This window comes from Xenopus laevis, chromosome 3S (genome assembly GCF_017654675.1).
Source record: "Xenopus laevis strain J_2021 chromosome 3S, Xenopus_laevis_v10.1, whole genome shotgun sequence".
NCBI lineage: Eukaryota > Metazoa > Chordata > Amphibia > Anura > Pipidae > Xenopus > Xenopus laevis.
In genome coordinates, this window is record NC_054376.1 from 22,058,269 (window position 1) to 22,081,075 (window position 22,807).

General features: G+C 39.3%; 1 protein-coding gene and 1 pseudogene across 1 annotated transcript; one reads left to right on the forward strand and one right to left on the reverse strand.

The window, feature by feature from the left end:
* Positions 1-570: 570 nt before the first annotated feature.
* LOC108712279 (nodal homolog 2-A) lies at positions 571-4,612 on the forward strand. Its single transcript, XM_041587741.1, has 3 exons — positions 571-746; positions 3,386-4,217; positions 4,375-4,612. The coding sequence occupies exons 1-3, from the start codon at positions 571-573 to the stop codon at positions 4,525-4,527; spliced, it is 1,161 nt and encodes a 386-aa protein (XP_041443675.1). The 3' UTR covers positions 4,528-4,612.
* A 6,690-nt stretch (positions 4,613-11,302) lies between these two features.
* Positions 11,303-20,457, reverse strand: LOC108712685 (annotated as a pseudogene).
* Between the last annotated feature and the right edge of the window lie 2,350 nt (positions 20,458-22,807).

A 22,807-nucleotide genomic window follows, 5' to 3' on the forward strand; every position in this document is an offset into this window, starting at 1 on the left:
GGCCATATCTGGAATCTACCAGGGTAGGTGTGAGTGTGTGTATTGATGAATGCTGGGTTTAATTTGGAGGGTTTGGACTTTTGTCTTTTTTCAACCCAACTATGTAATTATCATGTCATTGGGCTGCCAGCAATACACTCATTTAGCTAGTAATAATCAGTTAATATACATGTGCTCTATTCAGAATAAATGAATGTTAATATAAAAATAATGTGAATATGTTGTTGAGTATACTGAATGCAGACAGAACACTGAAGCATGTTGAGGCACAACACCTAAAACCACATAGGTACCATAGCTTCATTATGTAACCTGACTTTATTAGGTGTGATGTTGCTGATTGCCTGTTACACATATCTAAATAACATGTATGTTTGATATGTAATATCAGGCCCTTATCAGTTTATTAATGACACTAGTATAAAAGTCATAGAGAGTGCCAGACAGTGTGACCCACCAGTGGTGTCAGAGCCTTTAGAACTAGAAGTTGTCGCCATGAACTGAAGTTAATCTCAGAGCTTTGTCACTGGTACAATGGCAAATACATTGAGACGGAGACATAAATAGAACATGGCCCAACTGAAATTCAAAACATGCCATGTGTTTTATTACATAGAGCCCATGATTGTGGACTTTGAGAAAGTTGGAAAATTGAAAAGAAAGAAATTCAATGCATATCGATGTGAAGGATCCTGCCCAATTCCTCTTGATGAGAACTTCAAGCCAACAAACATGCCTACATTAAGGTAAGGCATGCCAATAGTCTTTTTTTCTATGTTTTTGTTGTTTTAATTGAAGAGCTCTTGGATTGTGTCTTATCTTTGAATCTAAATAACCTTTTTTTGACAGTAACTAATGTTTTCTCTTTTCTTGCTTTTACAGAATTTAGTGAACCTCTTTGATCCTGAAAGAGTAGAGTGTCCATTGTGTGTTCCAGTGAAGATAAGACCTCTGTCAATGCTCCTCTACGAAGGGGATGAAATTGTTTTAAAACACTATGAAGACATGATTGTAGAGAAATGTTGCCGTTATTAAGGAAAAACTTACAGTTGGTTGCCCTACACATAATTAAAGACTGATATAAAACAGCTGTGAAGAATCTTCTCAGAGGCAAAGCCTTCCACTTTAGGGGGCACTGAAAAAAATACTAATAAAAACTTAAAGGAAAAGCAAGACATGTATATGAATGGTAAAAGTCAGGGCACTTGAAAATAAAAACTGTATTACTTAAAAAATAATTGTTTTAAATTGTACAATATCTCATAAATATTCATTGCGGAAACATAAAATGAAGAAATAAAATATATTTTCTCGCAAAAGATGGATAAATTGGGATTATGCAAAACTGAAATATAAATAAATGTATATATTGTTCAAATCTTTTTTTATTTGATTTTCACAATGGAAAGCAAAAGAAAACAATAAGACAGCTACTATCCTGCAGTCTTGAAAACATATTGCAAGTAACACATTGGTTCTAATTCAAAATGAACAACAACAAAGAATAAGAAATGTTCAAATAGTCAACGCATTAACGCAGTTAACAAACAATTTTAAATGTATTTATATATTACAATGTGTTAACAATAAAAAAAACACTCAAATGTATTGTTTATCATTTTTTTATCATGCATTTCATGCAGATATAGTAGTAAGTTGTATATACACTTTTTGAATACAACCCACACACACATTACATAATTGCATAATTTTTTAGTTACAAAGTCCCAGAATGACATAACTTCCCTTTACTTAAATTCAAAGTTCTCTAGGGGGAGGTTGGCCAATCCGGGGCAGTTTGGAGCTCCTGGCCGCCCTGAGGTGGCCTTTCTGATGTTGCCCACCCCCCTCACACCCGGCACATACCATTTCCAGCAACAGAGCAGGTGTTGGGGGGCACATCACTTGTGCGGAGAGTGACATTACTGAATTCCGGCTCCTTTTTTTCCAGATTTTTTGCAGCCTCTGCTAACTTGAGGGCAATAAGTTCAAACACAGATCGCTAACTGCCTCCTAGCTATCTCCTCCTGGATGAACCTACGGCACCTCAGCCTGGCTAAAATTGAGCTCATGGTCTCCCTACCTAAAACTTAGTCCTTCTCTTCCATTTACCATTACTATAGATGGCATGACCATTATCCCTGTTAATTCAGTACACTGCCTGGCTATATATCACAATTCCCGCTCTTTCTCCAGTCATATTAATGCTACAGCCCAAATCTGCCACATTTCCTCCACAATATTGCCAATATAATGCCCTCTAAGTACTTGTAAAGAGTAATTATTATTACTCATGAAGTACAGCATGAAGCTGTAGGTCCTGCCAAGGCAATAACAAAACCTATTTTGTTCTGTTTCTCAAAGTTCTGATGTTTTTACTTGTATACAGTAGGCAGAATCAGTGAGATTTTTTCAATCACACTGTCACAAGTGTCTGTCCATGATCACTTTTCCATGTACATGTAATCAATAAAATGATTCTATGAAAGCAACACCAACATAACTATCTTCTAACGGTGAAGTAATTTACCAAAGTCACAATACATTCAGGATATATATATATATAAAAAAATAAATAAATAAATATATATATATATATATATTTATATATAGTAGTTTGCCAGGATTTGGCAGATTAATAGTACAGCTACTTTATCTCTTATGTGGAATGTCCAGAAAGTTCAGAGATGGGAAGATGGGAAGGCCATCTTTCATTCAGTCTATTTCAAGCAAATAGTTTCACATTTTTTCAGTTATTGTCACGTACGGCTCCCTAAATTCAGAAGAAGTGCTAAGCCTAAACTCCCTGGTCACGGCTTAATCTTCCGCCTGTAGCAGCCGCCTTTGGTCTCGGGAGTAATCCTCAGCTACTCAGATGCGGCCAGGCCTTACCTTGAGAGGAGCAAAGCAGATGTTCTGAACGAGCACATGATGGGCACATGATTTCCCAAAGTTTTGGACCGAAGGCAACAGTTCAGGGAATATTAGAAAAGCGCAGTCAGGCAGGCCGGGGTCGGTACAGGCAGAGTTCAAGTAGGGTCGGACAGGCAGTGGTCTGTACAGGCGGAGTTTAAGCAAGGTCAATCAGGCCGAGGTCGGTACAGGCAGCGTTCAAGGAATAGTCAGGCAGGCAAGAGTCAGGATTAGCAGAGTTCAGAATAATCAGGCAGGCAAGGGTCAGGTTTGCCAGAGTTCAGAATAGACAGGCAGGCAATCAAAACAGACAGAAATCACACCCAGATACTGGGTATGGGTCAAGCATGCTTGATAAAGAGGGTTACCCTGAAACGTTGCATGCTGCAAACCATTGAATAAATCAGCAAGGGTTTACCCTGCTAGCAGTACCTGTGTGCCAGTGAATTTTCTTTTGATCCGTCATTACAAGGTGGGACGCCGATTCCACCATTGCTGTGCACCAGGGATTATCTTCAATTCAAGGCCAGGGTGTGCGAGTGCAACTCGCTAATTTTAAAATTCATGTCAAACATCTAACATTTGTTTTCTATTGTTTGCCAGGATGCACCAAAGTGGATAACCACTGGACATTATCTTTCGAAATGTGTTCAGTCTCCATTTGCAGTGAGTTAAGGCTGCCTGAGCTGAGAATTCACCTGCCTTCTTTCCAGAGGTTCCAGACTGTGACACTAGATATCTACCACACCAAGGGAAATCTGGAGAGGATCTTTCTAGGGTCAGTTACCATAGACTTCCATGTTACTCCAGGCTTCCCATGGAAAGTATTTAATGTGACACAGATGCTTCATCACTACTTCTACCAGAAAGGATATGGTTATGAATACACAGAGTCAACTTCACAAGAACAGGTTAGCTGCAATAGTCTCTTAGCTGAAAGAATCATCTTGGTGGTATTTTCTACAGATAAACCCAGAAAACTCACTGGTGACTCCAGTCTTATTGAAACAGTGGAGTCCTCAAAGTATGTGGTAACAGAAGCAGACAGCAGAGAAACAGGCAAGAGGAGGCACAGACGGAATCGTTATACCCTGAACAGCATCATAAGAAGCAGCTTTCAGTCTCAGCCTGTGGGAGATGGTAAAACCCTGTGCAGGAGAGTAGACATGATTGTGGACTTTGAGAAAATTGGTTGGGGTGACCTTATTATATACCCCAAGAAATTCAATGCTTATCGATGTGATGGTTCCTGCCCAATTCCACTCAACAAGGTCTTCAAGCCAACAAACCATGCCTATATTAAGGTAAGTCATGGTAAAAGCCCTTTTAACATTTTTTTTAACTATTTTTATATGGCTGAAAACTAAAAGATTCACTATATTAAAAATGGACAGATTGTGCCTTATCTGTAACTCTAAAAAGTCTTTTTGACAGAAACTAATTTTTGTCTTGGTTTTACAGAGTTTGGTGAACCTCTTTGATCCTGAAAGAGTAGAATGTCCATCATGTGTACCACTGAAGATGAGGCCCCTGTCACTGCTCATGTATGAAGGGGATGAAATTGTTCTAAAACACCATGAAGACATGATTGTAGAGGAATGTGGATGTTATTAAAGAAAAGCAAACAGTTGGGAAGGAAGAGACTTCTACAAAAATGCAAAACCTCACACAGTATGAGTGTAAGGGAACCTTACCCTGGTGGTCTAGTGGGCAGCTTGGTCCAACGCCGCTCCTTCAGCGTGAACGCCCGCTGCGCTGCTCCTGTCTCCTGCTCTGCCGGTTCCTCTATGGCGAGCACGCTTCCTGGTTTATGCGCCGGCGTGATGACGTCACACGCATTGGCGCGAAATTCAAACAGTATTTAAGGGGAATTTCGTTTTTAGCAAGTTGCCTGTTGTTAGGTTCAATTAGCTTGTTCCTGGGTGTTTAGTACTTGTGATTCCTGTTTGATCTACTGTGTTTGACCCTTGCCTGCCTGCTTACTACTCTGACCTCTCCAATCCTGACTTTGCCTGCCTGAAACTACCGTGATCTGTCCAAGCCTGACCTTGCCTGTCTGAAACTACGTTGACCTCTCCAATGCTGAAACCTTTGCCTGTCCTCAGACTATTCTACGATCTCTATCCTGATTCCAGCCTGTCTGACCATTCTATCTGCTTGTGCTGGCCCGGCCTGCCTGTTTCTGGTGGTTTTCTTCCTTCAGTATCCTGGTGAGACGATCGTGCCCCTTTGCTAGTCCAGAACCATTAGCTTTGCTCCTCTCTCTGTTAAGACCTATCGGCATCCAATTAGCCGAGGGCTCCTCCCGAGGTGAAAGGCGGCGGTTAAAGGCAGAAGTAAGAGCCGAGACCAGGGAGCTTAGCTTGGGTTCTGGATATAGGGTGCCGAACGTGACAATGAGGTGCTAAAAACGACCAAGCTAATGAAGTTAAAAGACAAGTCAAATTTCAAAGAGAAATTATTTAATTCTGTAAAATATCTCAAATATAGTCTGTAGAAACTTTAAATGTTAATATATATTTCTATATTACAATGCACTAAGAATAAAAAAGTTTTTAGATTTTTACTATATATTTACTCAGAAAAGGAAGCTTGTTGGATGCAGCTTCACAACACTCAGAAAAGGTTGTCATCTTTGCCACAAGTTAAACCCAGGCAAATGGGGTGTAGATATGACATTTGGACTGACGGGATGACATTGGGGTGGATGTGATGATGTTGGGGGTGGATGCAATGAAATCAGGTGGATATGATGTTGGATTACTGTATCACTTGTACGCAAGTGGGTAGATGTCTCCCCCAGTTTATCCTCCAGAATATTGCAAACCATTCTGAACTGTTCAGAATACTCATTTGCTCATAGTAATTTACCAAATGAAAATACAATATCGTAAATTATAGTCATGAAAAGGATATAGTCACAGCAAGTGTGACAGCAAGTAGCAGGTTAATAAAATAATGAGAGTGTCAATGTGACATTAGTCTGTAAGCTCATCTTGGGCAGGGACTGATGGGAATGATGTTTATGATGTATATTATAAGTGCTGTGGAATTTGTCAGCAGTATATATGTATATATAGTGTACTGCTGACAAATAGATGGGGGTGGTCTACCCTAAAACCATAGTTACCTCAGACTCGTTTAGGACTCATCTGGGCAAAAAAAAAAATAATATACATTAAGCCTTCAAATCAACCCATTCACCAATGTAAATGTTTCTTGTTCATTGCAAATATATTTTCATTGGTTGCATGTACAGTACTTATATTAATTCATAATGACAAGACATTGTAGGAATTCTCTGTATAGTGTGCAGTGTCATATCACCAAACTATGAAACCCTGAAGCAGTAACCATAAAATACTTATACATACATATAAGGCCTGTGGCACAATTTTTGCCTTTCTTCAGGGGTGCCCAAAAGTTAGATCGGGACCAGTAGACCTTTAGCTGGAGATCAGTCTCAAGACACTGTCAATAAACAACTTGTTTAAATCACCCTCCTGTTTCATTCAGATATTTATTACATTAAGGTTACATAAGAAGTTGTTTGTAAAGTATAGCACTATAAATTCTCTCATAAATCAATATAATATTTAAGTAATATTTTCCATGGAACAGAATCCTAACAATGCTTTTATGGATGTAGATAATAATTCGACAACATCACTAAAAGTAGACCTCACATTAGTAAAGTAAGGACACTCCAGCTTTACTTGGATAAAAATACTGTTAGATTTAGCCCCTGAGGAACGTTATCAATCAGAAAAAAACTCTTATTTAAAGCTTCCCACAAGCCTCAGACAGCTGCACACAGGTTGGTTGGCCAAACAATGTCCAACTAAATAATTGTTGCTGGCTTTGTTCCAGGAGAAGAATCTACCAGTAAGTGGTTGGGACAACATTGTCTGACATAATGTAGTAATTTGTATGACAATACAACGCCCATTGTTCTACTAATCTCTCAGTGCTGGGCAGTAACACCTTTCTACAACATGGTGTTTTACTTATTTCATAGTATTGCAAATTTATGTATCCCTAAATCCATGTTTGATGTTTGAATGTGGCATGTGGCAGACAAATTGGAATCTATAAATAACTTCCCATTCCATTTGTGAGTACATTCAAATTTATTAGAGTAAAAAAAATTCACATCAATTTGAAATTCGACCCTTGATAAATCTGCCCATAAATAAACCCAATAGGATTATTTTGTTACCTGGATTCCTTCATGGTAGATGGATTTCCTGTGATTTTGAGCTTTCTGGATAATGGGTTTTTCAGATTCATTTTCTTCATGTTTAATTTCTTTGCTGATCCTAGAAATTGGGGCTTGGTGATGACAAATTCGTCAGATTGGGTTGTTTCCATATTTTGTTGATCTGACTGGACTTTATCTGGGATATTAGAGTCAATCAACAAGATGGAGCAGACTCCTCTGCTGACCAGAATTATTAACTGTAGTTTAAAAGAAGCTGCAGCCCAGCTCTAATGACAAAGTAAGGCTGTTACTGTAGAATACCTAGACTGAGTTTTATATTACAACAGCTATTCTGATAGGGCTCATACCCGTACAGGTGATGTCTGGCTGTTCCAAGATGAAGACTTTATAGGAGAAACAAATATAAAGCCACTTGCCTTGTCTATGGGAAAGAGGTTGTCTACAACATCAAAGTCATACTGACAATTTCAAACTAATAGAATCATTGTATTTCAGACAAATTTATCCCTGGGTGGTGTACATACTTAGAGGTGTAGTCTTCAAGCTTTAGAGGAAGCCGACCTGGCAGTCTGGGCCCTCTCCCAAGACAAAAGGGTCTGTTTCCTCTATAGTCTAGACACACGATTGTTCAGTGCCCACTAACCTCACGATAATTTGACAGATTTAAATAGTTAAAATGTTTAATTAAAACTCTGAATTGATATATATGTACACCATAATTCTATTAATATCTTAATCACTTAAAAACTGGCTGGCCAGGATTCTAAATTACTTCATACAAATTCATAAAAAGTAGATAACACGAATAGTCACTTGTTGCAAATCAAGGCAATCAATAGCTAATCATAAATTTCCTATGAGGTAAAGTCCATTCATAGAACCCCCAAAATTCTTAATACGGAAATTGTGCGAGTTATAGTCCAACAAGACAGCCAGTGTCCACAATATCTCCCGAGCTGGATATTTAGATAGCAGGAGAAGGGAGGAAGAGGGTCCAACAAGAATAGAGCCTCACTTGCTGTTAGTCACAGGGAATATCTATAGTATTATTACAAGAGCACAGGCAATAAGCACAGGTATATTGGGACCTTCCCCACAACCTGCTTTCGCACACTCGTGCCCCAAAGTGTTCGACTGCTCTCACCAGATCCTACGCATTGAGCCTAGGTATTGCGCTATACTGAACATTCCACCTATGTTCGCTGGTTCAGCGTTATTCTACTTGTGCGCTTAGTAGAGACTTCACTTCAGAACTCCTCTCTCCCCTCCAATCCAAGATGGCATCGACAGCTATACAGCAAAGTTCCGGATTGCTGCTGATCTCACTATCAACGGAGGTTAAGCTTGTTGCCACAATATTCATTTCAATTTTCAAGTGACAAACCACCTATAAACACGTTTCGCCCCTCCAGGGCTTTCTCAAGCAGTTTAGAAACAGGAAGTCATCATTCTTTAAGGGCACCAATCATAACTAAAATCATTTCCTAAGTAAATACACTATGTGAAAGTTCAAGAAATCTGATTTTTAAAACAGTTAGAATTGTTTGTATAATGTAAATCATCAGCTCACTATACCTTCTGCAAGATCTCCCATATCTCTACTGCAGTTCTAGCTGAGGCAGGCACCTTGGATTTCACTGGCTCCTCCTACCTATATCTTCCCAGCCAACTGTAGTTCTGAAATCTCGCACATGCTCAGTTGAAATACCTTGTTGCTTATCAACCCTTTGATATTTTCAAATCAGCCAAACCTCTGTGTTAGCTGCTGTACAGTAGTGCTGCCACCTGCTGGAAGTTAGTGTGTGCCCTTCATTTGCATAATATCATCACCAGCAGGGGACAAGATAGGGAAATCTCCTGATATTTCTAGTCGAGGAGTTTACTAAAACAAGGCATTCTGGATAGAATACTCAAAGCAGTGTTACAATCTGAGCATGCTCCTGAAATTTGCATATCATAGTCTCTGTTATAGTCTCAGTATGGCCATCCTCAGTGAAAGAACCCATTTGAGAAACTAAGGGATTTTTCAAAACTTGCAGTTTTTTTCAAAAAACTATACACGTAGTTTGATTAAACGTGTTTATGTTGTACTGGTCAGATTGTTGATATGTGTTTGATTTTGGCTGTGATAGGTGCCCTTTAAAGGGGATATATACTGCTATACAGCAATATGGATTAACCCCTATTACAACAGTAAAACAGAACAATTAGAAAAAAACCCCTTCAAAGATTCTTCATCTATATTTAACCCAGTTCATAAAAAGGGTGCAAAATCAGATATACTATTTAACCCCTTTGGATGAAGAGTACTTAAATTAAATATCCATTGCATTTGGAATCCTGGAAGGCCAGTGATTAAGATATTAATACAATTATTGTGTACATATATATCAATTCAGTTTTTTAATTACACCTTTTAACTATTTATGCTATTTATTGGTATCCTCAAAGGGATCTTGGGGATTAAACGTGTATTAAGGACTGATTGTGGAGAAATCTTTACCTTTAATGCCACATTACCTTTTGTATCCTTTAATTTGACAGATTTGTCAGATCGCATCCCAAATTGGTCATTAGGAACAGAAAAACCTTAACGTCTGTGGCCACCTTTAGTTACCCTTTCAGCTGAAACAGAAGCTGGTGCCTGAACAGAAACATAAGCAAAAAAGGATAACAATGCTATTAATGCCTTAAAAAGTTTTTTGGTTTCTCTGAATAACAAGAGACGGATTAGGAAGGCTAAAAAAAAACTCTAACTCTTTGATTTGCACATACCATTGTATACTGCACAGCATAGGGGATTCTGTATGCTTGGGAATTCGGTGCTGATATCCATGCATGAGGTAAAATAACCAATGTTAACTGAGAATTGCAGTATAAGCTGAAGATAATTTATACCTTCCATGCATTTAGAAAATATTTTGCCTGAATCCCTTTAGCAAAGACTTGCAAGAAGGTGGAAACAATCTGGCTGCCAAGATACAGCTTTTCTAGCATGTCAAGTGTTATTGTGATTTCATATGCCACAAGGGCCCAAAACAATTACACCTTTTGAGAGTCCCTGTTGCCCCCTTCATGGGCTGCTGATTGAATGATTGATAAGACAAGAAACCTATTTACTAGCATCTAATACTGATATCTAGCTGTTGGGAAGGATCCAAAAAATGGCCAACCAACTTACATCATAGGCAGAAACGTTAGAAAAGCACCAAACATTATTCTCACTTAAAAAGCCTTTATTAGTGTAAGCACTAATAAAGGCTTTTTAAGTGTGAAGTTTTTAAGTGTGAATAATGGTTGGTGGCTGTTCTAACGTTCCTGCCTATGATGTCAGTGGAAAGTGGCCATTGAAGAACGTGCACCACTTTAAGTGATAAGTGTCATGCTGACTGCTTGTCTTCAAAACAACCAACTTACATTGACAGAGTACATTGTTCAATGTAGTATTGCAGTTCATTTCACAGAACAGCTTTCATATACTAAGGCTTAGGCTTCCTATTTGAAAATTCCTATGTTCCTCCTTTCCATGACTCAACCTCTTACCCCAACAAATAGCCACTTCCCATAACTACTACCCTCACATCTTAAAGTAACCCCTTTATTTAACTCCTACTCTTATTCCACCTCAGAAGGCTTTTTGTATTCACCTCCAGTAACTGCTAGTCCCATTCTTTAACCCCTTACCACAATTCCTTTCTTTTTCTTTATTAACCCCTTCCATATAACCCCTTCCTATAATGCCTACTCTTGTTCTAGCACATAAACCCTTCCTGTGAATCTTTCCATAAGTCCACTATGACTCTTTCCTCTCTCAATCCTCCATATGCCAATTTCTTTATCCTCCTTTTTCCATAATACAACCCCTTTCTCACAGATGCCAACCCAGATCTGAAGGAATTCAGCTGTGTTCTAACCATGGCCACTCTTCCAGGGGTGACTCCATGTTCTGCCCAGGCCACACCTCCTCCTTATTCTGATGATTTCAGACTAAACATATATACTTCTAATGTATTAATTCATATATAACCCAGTTATATAGCTATTCCATTCTTGACCCTGACCCTTTCTAAAACTGATCAGTTTGTTCCTCCACATTTCCCTTATTATACCTTAACCTACACGTTCTATGTGTTCAATCCTAAACAAAGGAAACAAGTGAGAATTACATCTGAATAAAAAAAAAGTTTGTTTTTTCCTTTAATTTAATTCACATCATACAAAGATCCTACATTTCTTTTACATCCACGTTTAATTCATTGTCCATTGGCATGACTAAATATTTAACTGTAGGCCCAAGGCAGTTCCTCATACAGCCAATCATTTAATTGGACTTTAAAGAAACAGTTCTATATATGATGTGTATTTATATATAAATAAGCATCATAACTGCATGTTAGATACCTAAAATGGCACTAGAACTAGATATAGATATACTAATGTCATTATGTGTGAAGTTTCTGGTGTTTGACAAGATGTGAGCTGTGGGCGAAGCTTCTTTCACACACAGTACAAGAATATCGCTCTCCTGTATGCATTCTGAGGTGGATAATAAGGTTGGAACTACGACTGAAGAGTTTCCCACATTCGGAACAAGCAAAAGGTTTCTCCCCTGTGTGGATCAGCTGGTGTTTCAGTAATGTTGAGCTCTGAGTAAATTTCCTGCCGCACACCTTGCATTCGTATTGTTTTACTCCCCTGTGGGTTCTCTGATGGCTCGCAAGGTTGGATTTGTCAGTGAAGCCTTTCCCACACTCCTCACAGGAGTAAGGTTTCTCTCCCGTGTGAGTCCTTTGGTGGATTGCCAGATGTGACCCACGAGTGAAAGCTTTCCCGCACTCTAGACAAGCATAAGGCCTCTCACCAGTGTGTATAATTTGGTGCTTGACTAACGTTGAGCTGCAAGAAAAACTTTTCCCGCACACATTACATCCAAAAGGCCTATCTCCTGTATGATCTTTCATGTGCAGGGCTAAGCGGGAGTTGCAGAAAAAGCTCTTCTCACATTCATTGCATGCAAATGGTTTCTCTCCTGTGTGTGTGTTCTCTTGTGTAAGACAAGGGCTGAACGGTAAGGGAAGCTTTTCCCACACTCAATGCACAAATAAGGCTTCTCTCCTGTGTGAGTCCTTAGGTGACTGGCAAGGTTCGACCTGTCTGTAAAGGTTTTGCCACAGTAGGAGCAGATGTAAGGTTTCTCCCCTGTGTGTGTCCGGTAGTGGACCACCAGGTTAGCACTTCGAGTAAAGCTTTTATCGCACTGACTACATTTGTAGATCTTATCTCTTTTACTAATGATTCGATTGCTAAGGGCATCAAGCTTTGCCACAAGACGCTGGCTACATTCAGTGCATTCGCTTTGCAGCTGGGCATTGTAGTATTTGGAGTAGGGGCTAATAATCGTTACAATGATGCCACACTCAGAACACGTCTCTTTCACTATGTGGGTTCTCTGGTGCAGGGTCAGATGGGAGTTCTGAGAAAAGGCTTTGTCACATATAAGGCAAACATATGGCTTCTCTCCTGAGTGAGTTCTATGGTGCTTTACAAGAGTCGACTTTTCTGAAAATCGAGCTCCGCATTCATTGCAGGTGTACGGTTTCTCTCCCGTATGAGTTTTCTGGTGGGACTTGAGGTGGGAACTCTGAATAAAAGTTTTCCCACATTCCAAACAGGAATAACGTCGATCTCCTTTGTGCTTGGTTTTAGTCACTGGCAATAAGAACACATCTGGCGCATTTATATTTCCAAGGTCATTGTTCCTGGACTGGGAATAGAGAACATTATCCTGACATGTCCAATATGACTCCGGTAAAGCAACCTGGTAGTTGCCTGTATAATTCCCTGTAGAAAAAATCAAAGAGTTAGCAAAATGTTACAACAAGATGGTAGCATAAATAACCCATTTTCTTGCCAATACAAAAAATTGGTAGTGGAACTGTATTGCACATTCTGACTGGGATGGAAAAAGCAGTCTTTGTAACTGCAGGTTAAATGGTCATCGTCCATATGTATCTATTGGACTGGAACCCCTGGGAACCATAACAATAATTGAATAAATGGCCCCTCGACCCCAGCAATGTGAACTGTTGGTGACCACAAAGGTGCCTGTAGGACTGAACAGGAGTGGGGCAAAGGCACTGGCAGTACAAATACAGTATCATGGATTAAATAAGGGAAAAGTTCAACTATATGGCCACAATGAACGGATGAACCCACTAGAACCGGTTGAGGGTGGGTCAGTCATCATTAAAAAGTTGTATATCCATTGCTTTAAGCAGATAAGACAGTTTCCTTCTGATCTGATTTCCAATTTAAAAGTTGTATATCTATTGCTTTAAGCAGATAAGACAGTCTTACCTGCGTTTTCCTGCCATAGATTTCTTCTATCTGATTTCCAAAGCCATTATATAACTAAGCTTATACAGGTATCTCTACATTCATACCTGCTTGTGTCCCCATACATTTTTTACGCCAAAGCATTTCCTGGTGGCAGGAAACAGAAGGATCTCGGCCTTGCTCAATCCGTTGTACAATCTCCGGTTTCACATTCAGTAGATCTATGAAGGTCATTAAGAAAGATGTTTATTTTATCCCTAATCCTCATTTTTATAATCTTTAAAGGAGAAGGAAAGTCTTTTTAACTTGGGGGTGCCAAAAGTTAAGCACCCCCAAGTGGTTGTATTTACTTACCTGACACCCGGGTCACGGTCAGAAAACTGCACCGACCCAGGTTTCTGCCAGGGAGCAACACGGAGCAATCTTCTTCTTTGCTCTTCAAATTTCCTGGGCAGATGCATGCACAGTATAAATAGCTGGCATCATTAAAGTTTGGCTTTTCACTCTACTGCGTATACACAGCCACAAGAAAAAAAAAGCAGGAAGAGGATAGCTCTGTGGTGCTTGCTGGAAAACCCTTGGTCAGTACAGTTTTCTTTCCAGCCTGGGGTGTCAGGTAAATACAATCACATGGGGGTGCCAAAAGCTGGCCATAGATGTGCAGATTTTACCCTTGTATCTGTCAAAAGATCGGATACCCCAATCGTCCAACCTGCCATTAATCATTCAGAGTAGTAATAGAACAAATCATACGATGTTCTGTCTATGAAAGCAATCATACGAAAATGATGTCCGACAAATTGCAGTTACAGTAACACATTGATATCGTCAGATAGGCAATACATGCAGAGAAATTATCGTTAGCCGTCAGAAATATTTTAATCCGTCCTATTGACTAAATGACCAATCGCCATAGTATGAAAAATGTCGGGACGATCCACACATGGTCTGAAAACATACAAAACTTTATTACTCCATCTTTACTTTGGGCACCCCCAATAAAAAAAAGCCTTTCTTTCTCTTTTAATCTAACCAAATTCTGAATCCTAGGTAAATATAGCCCACTAGTTATTTTTTTAAGAGAAGATATGTTAATCAGAGGTTTAAAAAATACCTAGCTCTAGGACCAAATTGTTGGGTAAACTTACGAGAGTGATACTGAGTAATCACAGGATATAAACATGCTTCCTGCAGCCAATATCCTTTTAAATCCTTTGGGAAGATGCCCCCTCACATTCCATGGGGACTGCTGGGTGGGGCCTTTACAGAGATGAACATTGTGAGCACATGCTCCTTTGCTCGGTTATTAAAACTGTGTGACCTGTTTCGGTTACAAAACCTCATATTACATAGCAAGTGTCACTAGTTCATTAACAAAAGAAGTGTTAGGTGATGGAAAGCACTCAATCTTTTTATTAGCACAGATAACCTCCAGTTTAGGTGACCACCATATCATTTTAGTACCTACTGAAGGAGGATATCAAAGAAAATAACCTGTGTGCTATCAGCCTTAAATTATATTGAGAACTATCAATGAGACGGACCTTGTGTCTGAATGCTGGGAATGGCTATTTCTAGCTACGACTTCATCTGCAGATTTAAAAAGACATTTTAAGGCCTGGAATTGTATTAGCAGGCTCTTGTGAATATTGCAGTGTTACTGGCAACCATACTGTGTTACCTAGTGATAGCAGCATGTAGTAACTGTCCATAGTCACGGTCCTGTAGAGTTCTTTCTCACCCTTCCTCAAACACTGCCATTCGTCCTCCGAAAAATATACCGCAACTTCACTAAAATGTACAGAAGCCTAAAACACAGAGAAATGCAGTTTTAGAATACCTTGGTGTCAACATAACACCCTCTTTCATAACTCTTTATAAGGATAATTACCTCAAACTTATTAGCTAAGGCTCTAGAAGGATGGTCTTGTTATGCCATTACTACCCAGACTATTGTATGGATTCCAAATCCCAAAATTGGAGTGCTATCACAGGTCTGTATCACCGGGTTGGTGTCAGGTGCCTTCAGGTGTCGGGCTCAATACTGCCCAAAAAGCCCAAAAAATGTGTATCACAAAACAAGAGACCTGCGGCACAACTGTTGCAATTGAATAAGTGATTAGTATTTATTCATCTCATAAAAAAACGGCAACGTTTCGGGCCTCCACTGTGCCCTTTATCAAGCCTATTGGTGTAAACATGTGCCAAACATTTATAGTGGAAGAGGGGTGTAGTCACGCCTCTCATCCCTCCCCCAGGGTCAAAGTTCACAGTGTCCATATTGTGTTTCCGTGATTCATAGTCCATAGCAACCATTATCAAAAATATCATTTTCTGTTGGTATGGCATTATACAGTTGCACAGATTGTATCCCAATTAAAATGTATCAAAAACATTATAACACACAGTGATAAAAGTGATATTAAAATTGAAACATCCAAAAGCTAAATGTTATAAGGAATTGATCTATACAGGCCTGAGATATCATCTGGCACCCATGTGGCATAAGATACTCAGCACTCTCCATGAGACACTTCATTGTATGTGCAAATTGGTACCGATACTCAGGAAATTTCCTGCAGATCATGCTCCTTAGAAAAAAGAAAAATAGAGATATGTTAAAAACATAAACATAGTACATATATTAGAACGATCATTTATTTTCTACACCAATTAAAAACAATTATAAACAGGACTCCGTACCTCATATTAAATGTTATTAGTTAGATGAATATTGCTGGGGTGTACTCCCTATTCAGTCCCCGGGGCCAAATCGTATCCAGTCTGTGTATCCACCGCATTTCTAATTTCTTAAGCATCAAATCCCTGTCACCACCTCGTCTAGGGATCTCTACTGAATCGATGACCTGAAAGCGTAATTGACTAACTGTATGTCTAGCCTCCTGAAAGTGTGCTGGAACTGGGAGGGCTGTCAGTTGTTTGCGAATTGTGGATTTGTGCTTGGAAATGCGGTCTTTGACCTTTTGTGTAGTTTCGCCAATATAAAGTAAACCGCAGGGGCATTTCAATAGATAAACCACGTAAGAGGAATCACATGTATAATAATTCTTTATAGTATATTTTTTCCCGGAATGCGGATGGTAAAACACATCCCCCTTGGTAACCGAATTACATTGTGTGCAGTTAAGGCAGGGAAAAGTGCCAAACTTTGGATTGCATAAAAAGCGTGTGGCTTGTTGTTTTAAGGGTCCAATATCCGCTCTTACCAATCGATCTTTAAGATTTCTGGCACGTTTGTAGGCCATTAATGGTGGTTGTTGGAATGCCGGTATATCGGACAAACATGATGTAAGCAAATGCCAGCGTTTATGTATAATTTTAGTGACATGTTTGCTGGCAGTAGAAAAACCTGAAACAAACACAATTCTATTTTCATTAGTTTTGTTTCCACTGGGAGGTTGTAGCAATTCTGCCCTACTCTTATTGTTAATTAGAGATAGACCCTTATTTAAAACATCCTCAGGGTACCCCCTCTCTTTAAAGCGGTCAGTCATTTCTTCAATTCTCTTTGTATATGTGTGTGGATCAGATACGATTCTTTTAACCCTCGAGTATTGTGTATATGGAAGGGAACGTTTGAGGGAATGCGGGTGAAAACTGTCAAAATGTAAAATACTGTTTTTATCAGTTGATTTTCTAAAAAGGTCAGTTTCCAATTTAGTTCCCCTTCTAAAAATATTCACATCCAGAAAGCTAATGCAATTTTTATCCATTGTCCATGTGAATTTAATGGAAGATTCCATATCATTCAGAAAGCCTATAAAGGCTGTCAATGTGTCTGTTTTGTATGGATTCCAGACTTTACCAGTAACGGTCAGTACAAAAGATATCATCTACCTTCAGACTAGAGTAAACAAATTTATCTGGTCTCACAAACCCTCATGCGTAAATAAACGCACCATGAACACCTCCTGTAAATGGTGGCTTACAACCTCCAAACTTGCATATGTACTATAATGCTGTACGACTTTCCCAGAGAACAAGGTGGCATCTCCCTTGCATAGAGAACCGATGGGCACATCCCGAATCATGGATGAAAAGCAGATTAAATCTTTTCCACTATCTTGTTCTGTACTAAAACATACCATTTATACCAAGCATGATATTTACAGAAATTTCAGTTGGCCCCAACCAGGAGTATCCTAATACCTATATACAAAATAACCTGCTTTGTAATCCTGGTTATGCAACCCCAACGTTTAGCTGGTGGAAAGATAACCGCATTGATAGAAGCAGGTCTTGTATCCTATCTGCTGGGATCAAAACACTGCAATACATACAATTACTCAAAATTTGCCTTAGATACTTCCAACTCATTTTATCAAATCAATTGACCCTTCTGTTCAGAAACGACCACCTACAGTACTTGACCCAACAAGCAGGCAAACTGTGGTGGTTACGTAATTGAGGGATATCGCCCAGTTGATAGGAGATGTCTTTAAAAATGAATTACACTTGATGCCCACTTAGCTCTCAAAATGAACTTTTGGGTTAAATTTTAGCAGTGGCAAGAATTAATTTGGCCTAGCTATGGTTACAAACTTCCATCACCATCCATGGAGTAGCTGAAAAAATTAACATGACACAGAATCTTTTGTACTTAACAGCTTTATTGGCAGACAAGGTTGATAAACACACAGAAATCTGGACACCCTGGAACATTTAGGGTTAGGGCACACAGGCAGATTCAGGGAGATTAGTCGCCTCACGAGGAAACTTTGGGCGTCTTCAGAAAAAGAAACGCTGCTTCTGCTATCCCTCTGGCGATTTTTCATTTTAGCAGGCCGGAAGGTAGGGGAAGGCAGTTCGGGGAGATTGATGCCCTGAAGAAGAGAAAATTTGTCGCCGGGGTGACTAATCTCCCCGAATCTGCCCGTGTGCCCTTACCCTTATTGTAAATCTAACTGATAAATGATTAAACATTTGGATTGATATGTTAAAGTACTGGCAAGAAATTTGCTGTGTACTCTGATTTCCCATGCTAACATTCCTTGACACTTTTAAAAGCTTAGCACTGTATGACAATCTTAATACTGAAAGCTTAATGATTGTATTTCCTTGCTTGAAAAATAAATAAAAGAGATTAAAAAACACACAGAAGATCGCCTCTTCCATTCTCGACACGCATCTGACCCTAACGCACCCACTCCCACACCTGGCCCACCAATCCCCCTCTATTTATAGACCAGCCCCGGAGCAACATCATAAAAGAGGAGGGGCAAACGTGAGTCTGTCAATTTAGACACCAGAAGTGCTAGGTCGCAAGATTTTGTGCAGGAGCTGGCCCGAACCTGCCCAACCCGTGGGTAAACCTTCTGTGTCTAAGTGAGTTGTTGGGCTGGTGCCAGATGAATAGTCCATGTCCCAGATGACTCGTCACTGGTAATGGACTTGATTTTGTTCTTACATCTAGCCATGTCTAGGTCAGACAGTCATGGAAGTGAAGAGGTGATGCATTCAGCTGGTTTTTACCACCCTTTGGAGATAGCTTCTTTCCTGCTGTGTGATGCTACCATACCAAACTGCTATATTTCCTGTTAGAATGTATTCATGTGGCTCTATAAAAGGTGATTTGTGCAGTCCTATTGACTCCACACCGTTTCAATCTCCCAAGGAATTGAAGATGTTGATGAGCTTTTTATATTACGGCCTTGGTGTTGTCAGTCCATTTTAAGGAGTTTGCAATGTGTAGACCTAGCAATCTGATGCTTTCAATCTGCTTCAACCAACAGGAGAGAGCACGCATGGGGGATTGCCGGTAGACTTTGGGGCAAGAGGAAAGCCAGGCCCCCTCCCACCGACCCTGATCTGGTGGAGGAGCAAAACCCTCTCAACTCGCAACGGTGTACCAAGTTATGCAATACTAACATTGGATGCTTAAAAGCCACCCAGCTAACCACCTGTGTGGTCAAATGGGCCCAGGTCCAGCTGTTCTAAGATATATCAAAAGTCTAACATGAAGTCTGAGTGTGAGTCCATTAGGAATAAAAAGAACACAGTTTCAAGTGGGAACTATAATGGCAAATGTACTTCTTTTCTTCCCTATATAAACACACTGTTACTGTCTGAAACACATGTTCCTCCAACATTTAGACAAAGTTCAGCAAAGCTCCAGGGCTCAATACACTCATGGTGACAATTTAAGCCCCAGCCAATTATTTTAATCCACTCAGACTACTTCTTGTCTAGTTGTTGCTAGTGGAATGAAGGAAAACTTAAGTCACTTCAATACTCAAGTGAGAAATGATCCTAATTATATACCTGCAAGTTTGACAATCAGGAAGAATATCGATCAACACTTGTAAAATGCAATGGTGCAACAGTCGCCATGGGAGAGAAGCTTTCCAGTGGGTGACAAAGTACCCAGTATGCCTTCACCCAAAAATCTGCTTATTATTTATAAAGTTGCGTTACCTTATAGGTCTGCATGCTTCCAGGAACCATACACAATGTGTTCACCCTGAAATATAGGAGGGACAAAACAGTATTAAGAATAAGAATCAGAAGCAGCACTGAACGCACAGTAGTAATGGTTGATTTTAGTATCCTTCAAATCACTTTTAGGCTCCAATTACTCAATCAAGTCCAAAAATAAATTCCAAAACATTCTCTCAAAGTTACAAAATTATTCTTTATTTAGCATAAATAATAAAAAGTAGGCATACAGACCAATTGATGTTTGGCCTTGCGCGTTTCGTACCCACGCAGTTGGTCAGTAATTTTGGATCCAATTGCTCAATACCATACTACTTTTTTACTATTTCATATTTATTAATGTTTAGGATTTTTTATCCAGACTCACTATCCAGAAAGCTCCAAAGCCTGGGAACACTATTTCCCAGTAACAAAAAGGAGGGTGTCTGAAGCCAATATGAGCACTACCACAGTGGAAGGGATATCAATAGTTTATATAAACAAAATGAAATATGGAGAGAAGGATATACTCACAGATCACCCCAGTCCATGGGTGCATATCCATAAAGAAACAATAAATGTGAATTCCTTCACAAAATCAATCAAAAGTAAAAAAATTACAAAAATGTTTATTATGTCATAATGGATAGAGGCCTAACACTATTTCCAATACAGTCTACTTTTAGCAAATAATTAAAAAAATTTAATTAAGTCCGAATGGTAAAAACTTGAAAAATTCTAGGTTTTTTTTAAACTATAAAATTAAAATTTTTGGCAGGAAAAAAAAAACTTGAATTTTTCGTGATTTAGTTGAACCCAAGGATGGAAAAAGTCCAAATCTGAATATCAGGCATCTCAGACTTGCCGACGTTGTATATAAGTCAATGGGAGAAGTCCCGAAGATATTCTGATCTGCTCTGGGTTTCGTGAAAAGAAGAGTTTGTGTTTTTCTGCAAAAATCGGAAAAAATCATAGTTTTCAGGTGGAAAATCCAAAAAAATTTTTGTACGTTTCAAATTTTCATACGATTTTCAAGACTTTTTTTAAGTTTTTTGCCACACTGGAATTATTTGAGAAAATGTATTAATAAATAAGGGGAAATAACCCATGCGGATTCTGGATAAGAAATTCCATACCTGCATATTATTTTAAAAAAATTATAATGTTTTTGCAATGTATTTTTTATTTCTCTTTGTAAATGAAGTAGAACTGAAAGCTTGGAGAAAAATCAAAGTAAACAGTCACCCATTAACAATTTCCTTTAAAATAGTAGCCTTTTGCATAGGGAACCCCACCCTTCCACCACTGTGAGTTCAATGTGATGTCATATCTGCATATCTAGTCCAGGGACACAGTACTGGCATGGGGTGTGGGATCTGCAGTTTGTGGGAATGGCCAGTGTTTGGTGCAGTTTTGCCATATGGGGAGTAGCCGGGGCTGATCAGTTGCATGGCATTTATTTTCTAATGGGGCTAGGGTTGTCACCTTTTTTGGAAAAGTTTACCGGCCAGGGTAGGGGGCAGGTTCATGAGGGGGAGGAACGTGATGTAAATGGGTGGGACAGTGATGCCACAGGGACGGGGCCATGACATTGAGGAGGCAGAGCCGAGTCATGGAGTGTGGAATCGGTAAGTATTATAGCTAGAAAGGGGTGGGCTGGGGGTTAATCGTAGGCAGGCTGGGAGCAGTTTCATTGGTGATCACAAATTTACCAGTAGTTAATTTGCCGGTAAATTTGTAATACCGGCCCCGTCCTTGGCTGGTATTTTAAGTGGGGCTCACATTTTACTTGTTGGCAGGTCTAAACAATGCTATTTAAACATTCATTCCTGCATATAACAATTAGAAACAAGGAAAGATGAAGCAAAGAAAAACCTCTAGGATTTAATACAAATGTTAACATAAATTGAATCAGAGAAAGGTAAACAACTTAAAGGGGTTGTTCACCTTTGTAACAAAATGACAAATCTAACAGTTCACTTGAATAGAACAAACTTTTCCATAGAAATAGTTAACAGAAAAAGTACAGTTCAAGAGATATTCACCTCAGAAGTGTCCCTGTACTAATCCTTCAGTTCCACACAGACCCTGTGCTGGGAGGGGGTCACTGACCCCCAAAAACACTACAGTGTTCACTTCCTCTTCCTTATATGACATCACACATTGTACTGGCAGCTAACTTAACTCCTATTGGCTATGTCTGCTGTCAATCTGCCACTGCTTCCTGTGCTGGGCTGTACTGGGGAATTTGAGCAGCATTCAGGTACTGAAGAGAAACTGTTACAAGTTTGTGAGAGGGAGGGGGAGTGTGGGCTGTGTACTGCAGAGACTTCAACTGTGCAGATGGGGGGGATCGAGGTGCTTGGGACCTGGAGTTTTACGGATAATGGATCTTTCCATAATTTGGATCTTCATACCTTAAGTCTACTAGAAAGTCATGTAAACATGAAATAAACCCAATAGGCTGGTTTTGCTTCCAATAAAGATTAATTATATCTTAGTTGGGCTCAAGTACAAGCGACTATTTTATTATTACAGAGAAAAAAGAAATCATTTTTAAAATGGATACTATGGGAGATGACACTTGTACTTTCCAGAAATATATTATTTGGGGGGGGGCATGTATTATTTTGTGTATTTACCTCATAAAAAATCATTATTCAGCAGCTGACTATTTGTATGAGCTTGAGGCTTTCCAAATAAGTTGAATTTTTGTGCATGAAGTAAAATATTTTTCTGGTATAGATCCCTATATCATGAAAAATATAACTTTTTAATTTTTTGGTATTTAGAGCTCTAAATCTTGTTCCAGAAGTGGAACACTTAAACACTTAAAAAAGATATCGTTTTCCTAGGTAAATTTCCGCCCCCCCCCCCCCCCCCGGAGAGCGCACAAAATCA

What these genes read in the sequence shown, in the direction of transcription:
- LOC108712279 (XM_041587741.1), top strand. Translation starts at nt 571, where the DNA reads ATGGCCCAACTGAAATTCAAAACATGCCATGTGTTTTATTACATAGAG. An exon ending in ACAAACATGCCTACATTAAG is followed by an intron (nt 747 to 3,385) that starts GTAAGGCATGCC and finishes CGTCATTACAAG; the next exon opens with GTGGGACGCCGATTCCACCA. An exon ending in CAAACCATGCCTATATTAAG is followed by an intron (nt 4,218 to 4,374) that starts GTAAGTCATGGT and finishes TTGGTTTTACAG; the next exon opens with AGTTTGGTGAACCTCTTTGA.